The 15,843-nt window shown below is 31.9% G+C and overlaps 1 protein-coding gene across 7 annotated transcripts in view; it reads right to left on the bottom strand.

Annotated features, from left to right (window-relative positions):
• The window catches only part of Svil (Supervillin), a 261,654-nt gene that overhangs the window by 51,549 nt on the left and 194,262 nt on the right, over nt 1-15,843 (bottom strand). For all 7 annotated transcript variants that reach the window (XM_088198613.1, XM_088198614.1, XM_088198612.1 and 4 more), the window contains 6 exons: nt 12,827-13,605; nt 12,341-12,595; nt 12,092-12,277; nt 10,919-11,317; nt 10,364-10,620; nt 9,684-10,288 (listed from right to left, as the gene is read on the bottom strand). In XM_088198613.1, coding sequence (XP_088054739.1) covers nt 9,684-10,288; nt 10,364-10,620; nt 10,919-11,317; nt 12,092-12,277; nt 12,341-12,595; nt 12,827-13,605 — 2,481 coding nt within the window. The remainder of the gene's footprint in view (nt 1-9,683; nt 10,289-10,363; nt 10,621-10,918; nt 11,318-12,091; nt 12,278-12,340; nt 12,596-12,826; nt 13,606-15,843) is intronic.

Here is a 15,843-nt window from a genome sequence, read left to right as displayed (position 1 = left end):
ATATTGACTTGCTCGTCATTTGTTGCACACAGTTGGTTTGAAAAATAATTTCAGATTAATTTGTTGGATTTAGAGCACAACTGTATTATTATTTGAAAATGCCAGTGCTTCTCAAATATCAAGTCATTCTAAATAAAGCGATAAAAATACTATATAACACACCTTTCAATACTAACTCTAAAATACGTTATATGATTTCTAATACCTTCCTGTACATTATACAAAAAAAAATATATAAATAGCAGGCGCGTATGGTGAGATACAATCCCTTTCGCTCGCTCGCGTGTTAAGTGACGAGAGTGAGTGAGTGCGGAACGGAATGTTTCGCATGCCCTTATCTCTCACTCACTCTCGTTACTTAACACGTGAGCGAGCGAAAGGAAAAGTATCTCACCATACGCGCCTGATAAATAATCAGTAGATTATTTTTTCGTATTGCAAATTTTAATACATAAATATTGTATATATTAGGGGTACTCAAAATAAAGGACGTTTTTATACTAAATAACTTTGACCTCAGTTGTGACTTATTTGTTGTTCCAGTCGCATGTCTTTCTTTTGGTAGTGTTTGAATTAACATCTGAAGAGTGCATTACGAACATAATAACAACTAAAGCACCTTAAGTTTTAATGAAAGATTTCGTTCCGAGTAAGGTGTTTTTACGCACTTCTATGCTGTATGAATTTCACAAAAAAAAAACGGCAACCACAGTAACTAAAAACATTTGTGCCGTCTATGGTTAAGTTTTACTGATTCGTAATTTAAAAAAAATGGTTTAAAAGATTAAAATCTGCATTTTTTGTTTGGAAGACACTAAAATCATCGATGATGACTGCATAGCTGCATAGCTACAGAAATTGAAGCCAATACAGAGATGTCGATTCAGGAGTTATAAGATAAGACAGGATATATTCATGGTCTAGCACTCAAAGAAGTTGAAAAAATATTGGGAAGGCGTGTGTGTTCCACACGCAATAAGCGACGAGAACAAGGCGACGCGCCTGCATCATATTGCGAGAATCACGCGAGAAAAAATTAATGCTCTCGGATGGAAAACTATTGCTCATCCTCCATATTCTCTCAATATATCACCATCAGATTACCATTTATATAAGTCTCTATACCATAATTTAAAACATTTCTTTCTGAATATATCAACTCACAGCCAGTCAGTTTTTACAAATGTGGGATTAAAAAATTGTCTGATCAATGGAAGGTTGTATCATTCGATGGAGATTATTTTGTAAAATAAATTTGTTATTAAAAAAACGTCCTTTCTTGTGGGTATCCTTAATATTTAGATCAGTTGTGGCATTATGAATCATTATGACATGTCACTTACTTAAGTACAATGTAAGAAATATAAGTATATAATTACACTACAAAATAAACTGAACAAGGGTATGAATATTTACTATTATAATATTAATATATATGTATATGCACCTATGTAATATAATAAAATAATTAAAATACATATCATAAAAAAATATAAAGTAACATAAAAAAGTGAAAATAATAGTAATATTAAAATAACGTATAATTTAAATAATAAAAATTAGTTCTGTAATAATATCACCACTTACTTTCCACTCGATCTACCAGATAATCAAATTTTAATTTAAAAAATGGCAATATCTCTTGAGAGAAATTCAAATATAATAATAATAAAGCTCCTTATAGGGTTGAATTTACCAAAACATTTGTCCTCGCTATAGGCACAAAAAAAGTTATACATATTATATTTTAAACCAAATTTTATGTTATTGTCGTTATTATGAATTTTCAAAGAAGAAAAAGTGATTTTTTATTTTATGAATAATTGTATGAATTAATTAAGCAGTTTTATTTTAAAGAAAATCGACTAAAGATATATTATAGTTGAAATCAGCATATATTGCATGATACAGATTTTATTTGCAGTATATACAGCAATGTGTCATTTTTTATTATTATTTGATATTAATACTTATATAAAATTATTTTTAATTGCATTGATTAGACATCTCTATATTTGAATATAGATATGGGAAGGAAACAACTAACTATTAAAGGAAATAAAAAAAGTGTCATCTGTTTTTATTTGTCTGATATGACTTTTTTTGTGATATCTCATTTGCTCTACAATTCTGCTTATATAGTAAAAAACATACAAAATAGTCGTACGTTACAAATATTTTATAATTAAGCAAGCTATTTTTAAATGCGCCATTAGCTTCAAGCATTACACAAATCTCTCATCGACCTCATACAGTACAAAAATGCACCAAACATTAAATGAAATTAAAATTCCACAGCCCACATATAAAATATAATACAAAAAACTCATCTTTGGGTTATTTTTAAAAAACATCAAATAGAAGCAGTAACATTATCTGATCGTGTGATACAAAAAACGTCTCCGAATGAATGCGATAAGGCTTATCGGTGAAAGACTAGTCGACGAAAGAGTAGTCAAATGATACAAGAATACAAAAAAAGTTAAAAATAAAAGGAAGAAGACCCACTATGCCGGAACAGGTTTGTTATGGTTGTTCTAACCCGTTTTAACCTGTTGTAGTTTAACCAAAACATACCTGCTGCATGTACACACGTTTAAACGTAACTCACTCAACCCGGAGTTGCGCAACAATCCAAATAGTAAAAATTGAGAGATCATGATCGATATTAATTAGCAGATACCCGTTCGTCGCCAACCATCTGTGCCATGTGCAACGTGAACGTAATCGTTAAAAAGAGGAACGAAACGCCTACTTCCCGCGATCTTATCCGAATTACAACAATACAAATAAAAGCGAAAGTTACGTAAATCGAGAGATTTACGCGCTCGCGTTTCCGCATAGATCACGCAATTCATCTTCACTTTTGTGTACGTGGGTGTTGCGCAAGAGAAAATAGCAATCGAAAGCGTTAAACCGTTAAACGGTCAGTAATCGAACGATTAAATTTTAATACTGAAATTAAAAAAGTATATTCGTCAGAATTAAATGTATTTGAATACGGAAGACAGTGGTTAAATTTTAGAAATTTTGTTGAAGAAACGTTACGAAAATGAATATTAACAAGATAGGACGTCATCCTCAGATGTTCTTCGGTTAATTTTCTTTCTTTAAATATGTAAATTCTATTATTTTTGTCGGTAAATATAAACGTCACACACCATACATGTTTATGAATTCATTGAACAGCTGCTATTATGGCCTAATATATTCTTTATTATCAATTACACTAAAAAATAATTAAAATTTTTAAAACGATATGCTTTCAATTTCTAGTAAATAATATTTCTGCATCTCTTCTATTTTCTATGTTATATCCAAGAAGTGAATATTTGCATTAATTTCAATAATAATTTAAATAGAAATTAAATATTTTTTGACGATAATACCTGTTGCACCAGGTTTAGAAAAATAATAGAAAAACAAATCAATAACGTAGATCACCATAAGATAAACTAAAGCACATGATCGTTAGCTTTATTATGCTACTGAAAAATTAGGATCAAACAAAACTGGATTATCGAAATTGGTTGGTCGTAAAGACACTAAGCACATGTGAATAAAGTAAAAAAATTGACAAGCACTTTGACAAAAATTGACAAAAACAGTATTTGCCTTCTCGCTACAAGTAAATTCAATGACCAATTCGCATTGCCTTCGCCATGACAATACATAAGTCACAGATACTCAATAAAAAACACAATTTAACGAGTGAGGCATCTAAAACACCAATATGTACTGGCAGTCAGGTCCGGCGTTAGGGAAAGACGAGCGAGGCAACCGCATTGGGCCCCCGCACGATTTTTTTTAGCATATTACGATTTAAAAAAACTACATAAAAACCAAATTTTGGTTAATAGGAGAGCGTAAAAAACAATTATCACTTCTCAGAAGTCTAAAATCCACGTCAAAAGCAATAAAATTACATCGGAATACATTTTCACCAGTAGATATATATGAATTTTTACATATATATCTACCAGTGAAAATATAATTTAACTGATAGGCACTAGTTCAATTATGTGCTGCTCTAAAATGTCAATAAAACTCTATTTACAGTGAAAGTCCATTTTCTGTTCAAACCCAAACCTAACCTAATGAAAGTTTTAAAAATAATTACAGTTTTAGAATTTTCACTAGGTCAAGTCTAAAATATTTCTCTCAGGGGAAAATAAGCGGAAGAAGAAGTACTGACAGACGTCGCATCTCGCCTATTGCTCCATAGTTTGTCTGCACTTCGATATTGCACTACGTTTTTAAAATATGATAGTTATCCTTACATACATTATTACGGACTTTTGATATAAGAGTGCTGGTCAAAGTATTATATATCACTTCTCAGAAGGCAAAAATCCACGTCAAAAGCAATAAAATTTTCTTAGCGATGGCAACAGCACGATTTTATTGCTTTTGACGTGGATTTTTGACTTTTGTGTAGAGATAATTATTTTTTGCGTTCTCTAGTTGACCAAATTTCGGTATATCCCTAAATAAATTATATATAGATAATAGGTAAGAAGCCTTATTTTTGTGATTAAATAAATTGGAACACAGTGGTTCAATAATAAAAAAGTTTTTGTTGGGTCAATGTTAAACTGAAATGCTACTTTTTGTAGATTATTGTAATTAATTTGTTTTATTCAATATACTTGAAAATCACACATTTTTGAGTTTCAGTTTATCATGTACTATTTTTGAAAAAATAAAACTTATATAATATTGCGAAATAATTCTGCCTCGACTAGTTTCGAAGATAAATTAGTGTGTCTTGAGCAAAATATACAATATTGAAAAAAGTGCTATTTAATTATATAATTTTTTTAAAAAAAACACATTTATAAATCATGTTTTTTAATTTAATTTTTACATTTTTTTTAATGGGGGGGGGCTTATTCTCGCCTAGGGCCCCGCGTTTTTTAGCGCTTGCCCTGCTGGTAGGGGATAATAATTTAAAAACAAACATCACGTATAGTCAATAGTTAAATGGTAGGATTATATTAGGTACAAAAGAACGGATTATTTGATTTTTAACTGTCTCATCTATTAAATTATATATTTCCTGGGAATATATAGATTATCACTGTATGACCCCGGGAGATATCTAAAGGACCTTTCAAAGCTTTTGTTCCCAAAAAAATATCAAAAATAAATTAATGATATGTACATGAAAAATACGAATAAAAAAAGTGATTTGTTTGAAAATTTTCATGCACTCATCATTATGTTTCATGTCTTTATCTATACTTTCGATTTCTTTCATCCTGACTGATCATAATAACGATGAATACTCTCTTTCCTTAATAAAAGCACGCATGTAACATTCTAGCAGGAAAATATAAAAATAATAACATTCATTGATTTACGAGTTTAAAGAATCATGAAAGGGAACTTTGCCTCCACAGTATCAATCATAAATCTGGAATCGTATAATAAATCAAAAGTTTCTAGTTGACCTCGCTCGAATAAAAAATGGCCTCATCACCAACAATTTATGCAAAACTAAAGTGGTAATTACTGATCGCGATCACCTGATTAATTAACATGCTAATTATCATCCGGTCGTTTTTAAACTCAGATAAAGGATACACCACCCATATACATACGCGTAACGAATAGGGAGATCGTTCTCTGGGAGGGATTTTCGCAATTAGGGGAAGAATAATATTGCAACACTCCCCTGCGTCAGCGAGAGGGTTAACAAACCGTACCGGGCTCAGCGGCTAATACAGGAGACAAAAATGAGGGTTGGATCATAATAGAAACGCCGCGGAAGTACTCTCGATATATAAATATAAAGCGTACTGAAAATAGCCATGTGTGTGTACCACGCGCCTAGAGTTAGATAAGCGTTTTATGGATTTGTTCAGGGTTTAATCACATCGTATACAGATATAAACAAACATGTTATGTTTAGAGAGACTTACAAGAGGTATAGTTGAATAGAAAGACAATGGAGGACGTTCATGCTGATTACCAATGGTAATGGGCTGTTACTTCGTGATTCCAGCGCAATTAGATCATTTGTTATAAATAAATTAGCATTATGGATCGCTTGATTTATTTACTATTGTGAGTATAATCGTTTGATAGAACAATGCATACATATATGTAGTTGCGAAATGAACTAATTCATTCATATCTATCATTGCACGATTATCATAAGCAGATTTAAATAATTTTCTTCTTTGGAGATCGACACTGACAGCGATTATCAGAAAAGCTTGTATAGGACTCATACTATAATTATTTCCTGTAATGGATATAAATTCATTACAAAAGAGGTACATTGAAATATTATCATTTTAGTGTAGTTCTAACGCAATCACTGTCGATAGCAAGATTCCATTTTCATAAATTATTTTCGTTGACGTTTCCTTTTACCGTTAAGATCTGTCTGCGGTATTATATCTAAAAAGTACTATTGAACTAATCTTGCTCAGCTGATGGCTCAACTTTATTTTGCTTTTACCTGGTAGTTCTCGATTAGCAAACCTATGAACTCTAATCTGAACCGCATTATCTAGTCTACGACAATGTATTTTAAAAAAATATTATTTGGAATAAACATGAAAAAAATCAAAGTAACATAATAAATAAAAAAATATGATCTCCGTTTCTGATGTGAGAGATTGGAATTAATAATACTTTTTAAGCTCTAATTTGAACTGAAAATACAAGCGGCCCTTGACTTTTGCACAATTCGCTATGTCGCACATTTTTAAAAATTCAATTTTTTAAAGATTTTTGCAAAAATTATTCTCTTCCGTGCATATGTTCAATTTTGAAAAACAAGAATAAAATTAAGGAATATGTTAAATAATGTGGAAATTATCTTTAAAGATTGTCTCCAAAACACACGACATAATGACGGATGAAATGGAAAGATCTTTGTCATCATGGATTGACGAGCAACGTCAAAACGATGTCCCTCTGAGTTTTTCAATTATTCAAGCTAAGGCTCTTAGTTTGCATGAAGATTGGAAGATTATATTAAAAGACGATTCTAACACGGTGTTTCAAGCAAGTTGGTTCAACAAATTTAAAATAAGGTATTCTTTACATAATATTAAATTCACTGGAGAATCGGCTGATGCAGTTAAAGATGATGTAGAAGAATTTATTTTCTTACTGTCTAAATTTATTGCAGATGGAGAATATTCTCCTAGCCAAATATACAATGTAGACGAGACGCGTTTATTTTGGAAAGAAATGCCTAATCGTACATTCTTATCAAAAGAAGAATCAGTTGGACATAAACCGTCTAAAAACCGATTGACATTGTTTCTTAGTGGAAACTTAGCTGGTGATTTAAAATTGAAGCCAATGTTGGTTTATCAAGCAGAAAACTCCAGAGCATTGAAAGGGAAAGATAAAGAAATGCTTCCAGTCATTTGGAAATCAAATAAAAAAGTCTGAGTTACTGCGTTAATATTTAAAGAATGGTTCACTTTTCAATCTTCGTGCTGGCAGTTAAGCAATATTGTAAAGATAAAAATTTACAATTCAAAGCATTATTAATCTTAGACAATGGTCAAGGATACTCAAAATCTCTGCAGATTTGTGTTTCTTCCTCCCAATACTACCTGCCTCATACAGCACATGGACCCAACAGTGATAGCTACATTTAAATGATAATTTATGAGGTAAATAATTAATCAGGCCATCAAGACAACTGACAAGGAAGATAAGCTACATTAAGAGATTTTTGGAAGAACTATAATATATGGAGCGCAATAAACAATGTTGGAGACTCGTGGGCTGAAATAAAAGAGTCAACAATGAAAGGTTCCTGGAAACAATTATGCCCACAAATGAAGAGTGATTTTATAAATTCAGAAGAAACTCCGAAACTATCACAAATTCAATAGTTAGCCTAATGAATGAACTAAACTTTGACATCAACAACGAATATGTTAATGAGTTTATTGAATCTCACTCAGTACCTCTGTCAAATGAATACTTAATTGAGCAACAAGAGTTAAATGGAATACACAACGAAAGTGAGGAAGAAGAAACTGATAAAATCGTTAAGACTGACAATCAAAAATATGAATGAAACCTTCATGCATCTTTACAAATTTTTGTCTATCATGGAAGAATATGATCCCAATGGAGAACGAGTATCTCAAATACGTAGGGCGATTGAGAAAGATGCAGCATGTTATAGAGCTCAATATCAAGGAAAGAAAAAAAGGGTTGTATATCATATAACTAACTCTTGACAAGTATATAAAGAATACACCTAAAAGCGTCTCGTTAACTTAATTATGTATATTGATAAAATAAATATTTTTAATATATTATTGATAAATATTTTAAAATACAACTCAATGGTTTTTTACATCCCTCTATTTTTGAACATTTAATATTCTCTCACATTTTCAAGAACCAATTATGTGCAAAAGTCGAGAGCCGCCTGTATGTTTTTGTGCCTCTCTTTTTGTAAAATACAATTATCTAGTGCATGGCAATGTATTTTAAAAAAATATTTATTATGCTTGCCCATGAATGTTGATCGAAAATTTGATCATCGTTTTTGATATGAGAGAAGGAAGAGAGGAATTAAAAACTAAATTTATATTATCGATTGGTTTTTCTTTTACTATTCTATGAATTTTAGGGCTGAATAACGAAAGTTTACCAATATTGTTACAATACAACAATAAAAATGTAAATTGTTAAATTAAAGTACAACAATAGTTGCATAATATAAATTCCACAAATGAACGCAAGATGGTATGACATGAACCATATTTCGTTGAAAGCGTTATCATAAAATATACCCAAAATCGAAGGAAAATCACTTAAAATATATAAACAATTAACTTATTGTGCAAATTTTAATGTCAAATGACAGGTAAAGGTCCTTAATAAAATCGTTATTGATTTTATTATAATGGACCATTAAACAAATGATTTTGTTATTGTTTTTTTAACACTGAATCTATTGAAAAAAATAGTAACAATAATATTCGCTGTGACTGAAAAATATGTAGCTATAATGAAAAATAACTAATATTTTGAGGTTTGAGTTAAATGAAATATACTTAAAAGACAGAATATGAATCAAATAATAAATAATTTATTTTGTCAATTAGAGTTAAATACAATGAAATAAAAACATATTTTGTACACAAATTTCCAAATCAAGAAATCAATTATTTTATGATTAAAATTAGTAGGGAAAAAACCAAGTAATATTACCAATTTTAAAATATTTACATATTTTTTAATTAAAAATAAAAATCTAACAATCACAATCGCTCATAGATGGCAATAGTAATTTCAAGTTAATTTTTTTAGATAATAATTTTAATAAAACATAAAATTTCGATTATATAAAAAAAATGCTGAAAGTATAGACAAACTTCAGCCATAATTTCAAAAAAACAGTTTCTCCACATAGATTCTAAACACTCAAATAAAATAAATATTGCTTTCAAAATGCCTTAAAATTCATTATTATATATGTTTATATAAGTATGTATATATGCATACTTATTTTATAAAATACCTATAATTTAATGAATAAAACAATATGCAAAAATAATTAATTAACTTACGTACATAAATTTATAATATTCACCCTATTGAGATAATTTACTTAATGTTGGTATCATATTATTTAATGTTATAAACTATCAACATAAATAATATTCACAGTTTATAATAAAAAATATTACCTTTGAGGACGTCTTCTGCTAGTTATCTGCCGAACTTCTCTGCCTCCGCTGCTTTCGCCGTCACTACCCGAACCGTCGGCCGGAACCTTCAGTCTAGCCGCTAACTCTTCGTTCATTCTATTCTGTAGTCTCAAATCGTTCACCTGCGGCGAATCAAACGAATGCGCACTCTTCGATTTATTGACGATCAACAACGGACACTTTTTTGCAGCCTCAGTTTTATCTTTAACGTCCATATCACCATTTTTTATATTATTCAACTTTACAAACGCCGACTCGGCTTTGGCAACTTTCGATTTAGGCGTGTTTTCCTTCTCCGATTTGCTCATGCATTTTTCCATGATCTTTCGTGCTCTCATTTCGTCCATACATGGTAATTTAATGCGGCAGTCCGTCATGGAATTATCTTTTGTGGCTTTGATGTTTATGTCCGAGTCGGTTTTGGAAGACTTAAGCTGAGAAGGTTTTACTAACGTCGGCGATGCTTCTTCATCTTCGGATTCGTCTGACGTATCCGATGACGTGCAGCTTTGATCCGAGGAGTGACTGCTCTGAGATACACTCTCATCTTCAGAAGAGCTTTCAATTCCTTCATCGTTGAGACCCTGGAGTACAATAGTAAAATCATCAAAATAAAATTAGATAATCTAATACGTAAATAAATAAATAAAAGTACAAACTTCAGAACTTTCTCCTTTTATTAATACGTCAGTGTTTGTAATCTCTTTCTGATTGGAATGGTTTTCGTCTTGTTTTTTAACGAGTGGAGGAAGGTTTTTATGGTCAGGATTTTTTTTATAAATGTTATTTCCTTCGCTCGCTGAAGGCAATAAAGGTATAGCACCTGATCTAGATTTAAGAATACCGCGCACTTCCGTTGTTAGCATACGAGAGGCTTGTTCGGCCAATTTACTTTGAGCCAAACGAAAATTCATTCCTGTAAAAATAAAATCCATTAATGTATGATCAACTTTATTTACTAACTAGAACATTTAGCTACATCAAAATCTACCAAACCAATATTACGGTGATGTGCAAAAAATAATGCATTGTTATAATACATGCATAAGCTTTTTATATTAATAATAATGTAATGAACTTATATTTAATATTATTACTTGGTTATTGTTAGTAATATTATTTTATACGTTACGTATGTACATGCTTTTATCGACAAATTTTTAATGGTTATTTATTATTATTACGTTCATTAGTTACTTTAATTTATATCACACCTAATTCATTCTTGGGCTTAAAATCTTCGTCTCTAACCACTGGTGGTCTTCCCGGTGAATTCCCATTACCAGTCAATCTATTCAATCGTTCAGCGATCGACTCTATCTTGACTGAGCCGTCACTCGCCGACATATCTAAGTCCAAATTAACCGAAGAATTTCTAGATCTATTCGAGAATGAGTTGTCTTTTTCGGTCGGTTCCAGCGAAACCCTATTATTCATCTTGTTCATTTCCTTCGCGTCTTCCACTTGACTAGAGAGTACAGGCATGGTTTGAAACCTCGGGCTTCTGGTTTTTCTGACACAGATCGGCGGCTTAGGCGATGCGGTGCTTGTGCCGAACAACTTCATTTTTTCAGCCAAAGTCAGCTTAGCTGGATCATTCTCGTCGAGTTTTGCTATTTTTTGTATTTTATTTGTGCGATTTATCGACGATTGTTAAGTGCATTTATATAAACATCGTTGAAAGCGTTCGCGTGAAATGTTTATGTATTTACAAAGCAAACAGCGGTTGTATGACAGCAACGATACGTTTCGAATATACAGTTGAAATTTCGTAGATACCATGCAAAATAAAAAGAAAAATAAATAAACATATTAATAATACAAAATGTGCACTTAAAAATATAATTTCAATTTCAACTAAGCTATAAAAGCTAAAAAGATCAATTATAAAAAAATATATTTAATAACAATATATGTATGCATATATCAAATTCAAATAAAATAACGGAAAAACTGATTGTCTTATATTAAAACTCTTGTTTTTGATGTGAAATAGTATTTAAATTGAATTACCTTTATAAAATACATTGAGACTTAATTTTAATTAATATGTATGTAGGTATGAGAGTTTTAATACTAGATTTCTCAATATTTTAATTATATAGTACATATATTATTACTATTCCATATAAATAAAATAATAATGAGGTATTCATTAAAAATAATTTAATTTTATAAGCGAGCTTATGTTTTGCTTAATTAATTATTATTTCATTTAATTTACTAAATAACTAACTTATAAAAAGCGAATAATTTCAAAATATTCCTCTTAAATAATATGTGGTTTAAAATAAATTCTAATTTTTGTGATTTATGTATCTATGTATGTATATACAAAGTGCATCTCTATAGCAACGATTTCTTTATAATATATATAAAAGTCTCACCATCGTCGTCTTGCTCCATCGACAAACTAAAACTACTACGCGACTGTTCCAAAGGATTTGATGAATTTTCATTCACTGCATTGTTAACTTCGCCGAACGTTATCGGTTGAGTTTTGAACCTCTCCAAAACTGTCGGTGAACCGTCTTTAGCCTTCAATCGGGAATGTCTCATCACAGGTCTAGCACCTAAAAAATCGACATTAGAGCATTAAAAAAATTGAAGAGCCATATATTTCAAAATTTAACTACCTTTAGTAGCTTGATCTTGCAACTGTTGCCACATACAAGCTCTAGCCGATACGCTGTTGCTCTTCATCAATCCGAAGAGTTCTTCCGGATTGTCAGCGGCTGGTTCTACGTTTTCAGTAGCCATTGTGATATCGTTGGTCACTTCGAAGGATCTCGACTTGTGGTCACTCTCCAGCTTCGGTTTCTTAAACAGTTCGTTTTCGTTGTTGTATAAATCGGTATCTCTTATGACGTCTTGATGCAGAGACGCCTCTTCTGAAATTCAAAATAATATTGACACAATCAATAAGCGATATTGCAATATCTTATCGGGAATTCAATGATTAAATAAAATCGAATTCATCACCTGTCACGTCATTTATCTGATCTAATTATATATGATTAATGTAAATAAGGATATGGTTTTTTTGTGATTCATGTGTACCAGACGTTTGGCTGTATTCCAAATATCTACTATTACCAATGTTAAGCAAATTAAATATTTACCGGATAGAGGTCCCGAATCACCAGAAGACATGCGGTTGAAGACGCCGCTGTCTACGGACACATTTAGACTCCAATGATCTGGATCGGCGCTGCTGAGAGCGGTGCTATCTGCATCTAGAGCTACCCTGACGTTTTCTAATTCAGTCTCAAGTTTATCCAGCTCTTGCAAGGCAGCCTCCCTGCTACCTTTACGATAGCCGGTCTCGTTCTCGAACAGCTTCAACGGACGTTCCGGTCTGCTTTTTAAGATAGATGAGTCTAAATCGTCCAAACTGGAGATATTCTCAGACTCTAAGATCAATTTAGTAAAATTCAAAGATTCGGAAGCTTTCGATTCTTTCCGGTAGTCTTTCAAAAGCCTATTGAACTCTCGAGTCACCGGGCTGTTTTCTTCGCTGTTGACATTGACGCTATCCCTCTTGTTTGAACTTTCCAAGTAGTTTTTCAAAACTTCCGGACTAAAGGTGAGGTCGCTAAACGCTGAAACGTTAGAAGACAAAGTGGAGTTGGCATCGACGCTTTTGAGCCTAGCGAGCGCAGGGTGAGAATCCGGACGAGTGTTTTCCGTTTGGGGTGCAACGAATGTCTCTAAAGGCTTTGTCGAAATAGGCGAAAAACTGATGGGATCTATGCTCTCGATATGGCGACGGTGGTCCAGGGGCGCTATTTTCTCGGCGGGAGTGGACAACGCTAAAACTCCAGTGGAGTTGTCCGACGCTCTGGCGGAAGTCGCGCGGTCTGCAACATGGCACTCAAAATTTCCTTGGCCCACATCCAAACTGCAAAACAAAAATGGAGACATTTTAGTACATAAACACAGAAACTGGCGAGCGGCACGCGCACACAGCGGATAATTAAAAAATAATAAAACAAAATTTTTATATCAAGACACTAGAATAAAAAACATTAAATCTATTTATATAATACGTACTATGGATCTGAATTGAAAATTTGTGTTTTATGTAAGATATAAAAATCATACAATAAAACTGATTTACTACTCTCGTGAGTCACGTGGAAAATCTTCATGTGACTCGCGAGAGACAATTACATGGACAAAAAGTGACTTTTTGGTGCGCATTGTGGTCAAGCGGCGTCATTGGGCCTTACTTTTTTTAAGATAATGAAGGCCGGACTGTAGCAGTCAACAGTGAACACAATAGGCGCATGATAACCGATTTTTTTTTGGCATTAAATCGACGATATTGATGTGGAAGACATGTGGTTCCAACAAGGCGCAACTTGTCACACAACGGGTACAACGTTGATGTTTTGCGTGAAAAGTTCCCAGATTGCATTATTTCACGTTTTAGTGACGTCAACTGGCCTTCAAGATCATGCAATTTTTTATAGGGTTGTGCTAATCGTGTCTACGCTGACAAATCCGAAACGTTGGAACACATAAAAACCAACATCCGCCAGCCCAAAATGTACCAAAAAGTCATCGAAACAACCGGCTGCTGCAAAAGGTCCAGATGTGGCCATTTAATTATATTATTTTTAATAATTATTGAAATACATAAAATGTTTGATCAATAAAAAAATCTGAATATTTCGTTAAATTTTTGTTTTTTAATTTAAAAAAGTTCGAAAACTAAAGTTGGATCAACATTTACGAGAACACAACGATTTGTGTTTCAAATTGACTTTTTTGTAAAAAGCGTTTTTTGAAAGTTTCAAAATGCCAGCCGTGCAGACGGAGACTTTGACAGTTGAGAAATTAAAATAACGTAAATTAACAACGAAAACAGAAGGTAAGTGTTCTTGATTGAGAAAACAGACGGAATAGCGAAAAATATTTTGTGACCAGCATTTTTTCGTTAAGAAAATTTAAATTGTTAAGATCGGAGTCAGAGTAGCTCCATAAGATAAAGTCGTTTAAATTGTATCCACAGCTCTGACTAAATTAACAGAAAAACGCCGCTTCTATGTATGGTTAGGTTTGTAAATCATGTAATTAAAATATATAATTATAGTATATTTTAATTACATGATTTACAAGGTGGACCATGAATTGCATGGGAGCTTTTTCAATATAAATTCATAATAATGTAACTTATGAAATATATTGTTTACGTTACTAACTCTTGTACAACTTACAGCTCAAGTTATGACATTATTTGAAACTTTAGTTTAAAGCCTACATCAAAAAAATTCTAATCAAAAAATATACCTATTATAACATACTGGAAAGATATTCGCATTTTTAAAATTAGAATTGAAATCACTTCTTCGGGTGATCTTATTTTTTAATTAAATAACAGGAAAACATTTCACATATTTACACTGAGCGCCTTTTTATTCCATTGCCAAGATATTTCAACAGTGACGGACGTAGAAATAATCAAAAATACATTTCAAAGTTTCAATTAAACTAAAAGCGATTTAGTGCAGATAATACAATAAAAATAACCATAACAAGAACATTAATATGTATTAGAAAAACAATATCTCGTGTGCTTATTTTCTAGAATGTATCTACGATGTATTAAAATCAAAATTTCTGTTTCATATATTCACTCATCAAACAAATTGATGTTTAATCGTAGATTTTCCTCAACAATGAAAGTACGCAATATTTTTTTTATATACCTACATACATACAAGTTTATATTATTGTACCATTGTTTTATGTATTTTCTTTGCAGAGGCGAACGACCTGCAATTTCGACTTCATAAAAAAATCAAGGTCGAAAATCAAATACAGACAGACACTAGTACACAAGTAAATCTTTCGCTTAGAAGGCAATAAATTTCGCACGTGCTTACGGCGCGTCGAACTTGCAAATAATTCAATAATCGGAACATCGAATCATCAAAAACCGCGAGCGTTTCTATTCCAGTCGTCGTTCGAACCGAAAACAGACGGTCTGCCAAACAATATCTACTAATACACGCAATAAAAGCCGCTCGAGAACAGCTTGTGGTGTAAGTGATATAACAGCATCGGCAAGAAGTTCCGGACTCTATAATAAACGGCGGGCTAGGAACAATTGGATTATTTTTAAAACGCTTTT

The sequence above is a fragment of the Plectrocnemia conspersa genome, unplaced genomic scaffold, assembly GCF_051122295.1.
Source record: "Plectrocnemia conspersa isolate PC_06_02 unplaced genomic scaffold, ASM5112229v1 ptg000011l, whole genome shotgun sequence".
Taxonomy (NCBI): domain Eukaryota; kingdom Metazoa; phylum Arthropoda; class Insecta; order Trichoptera; family Polycentropodidae; genus Plectrocnemia; species Plectrocnemia conspersa.
The sequence above is the reverse complement of the archived record's forward strand: the minus strand, read 5'-3'. Positions and strand labels throughout refer to the sequence as shown.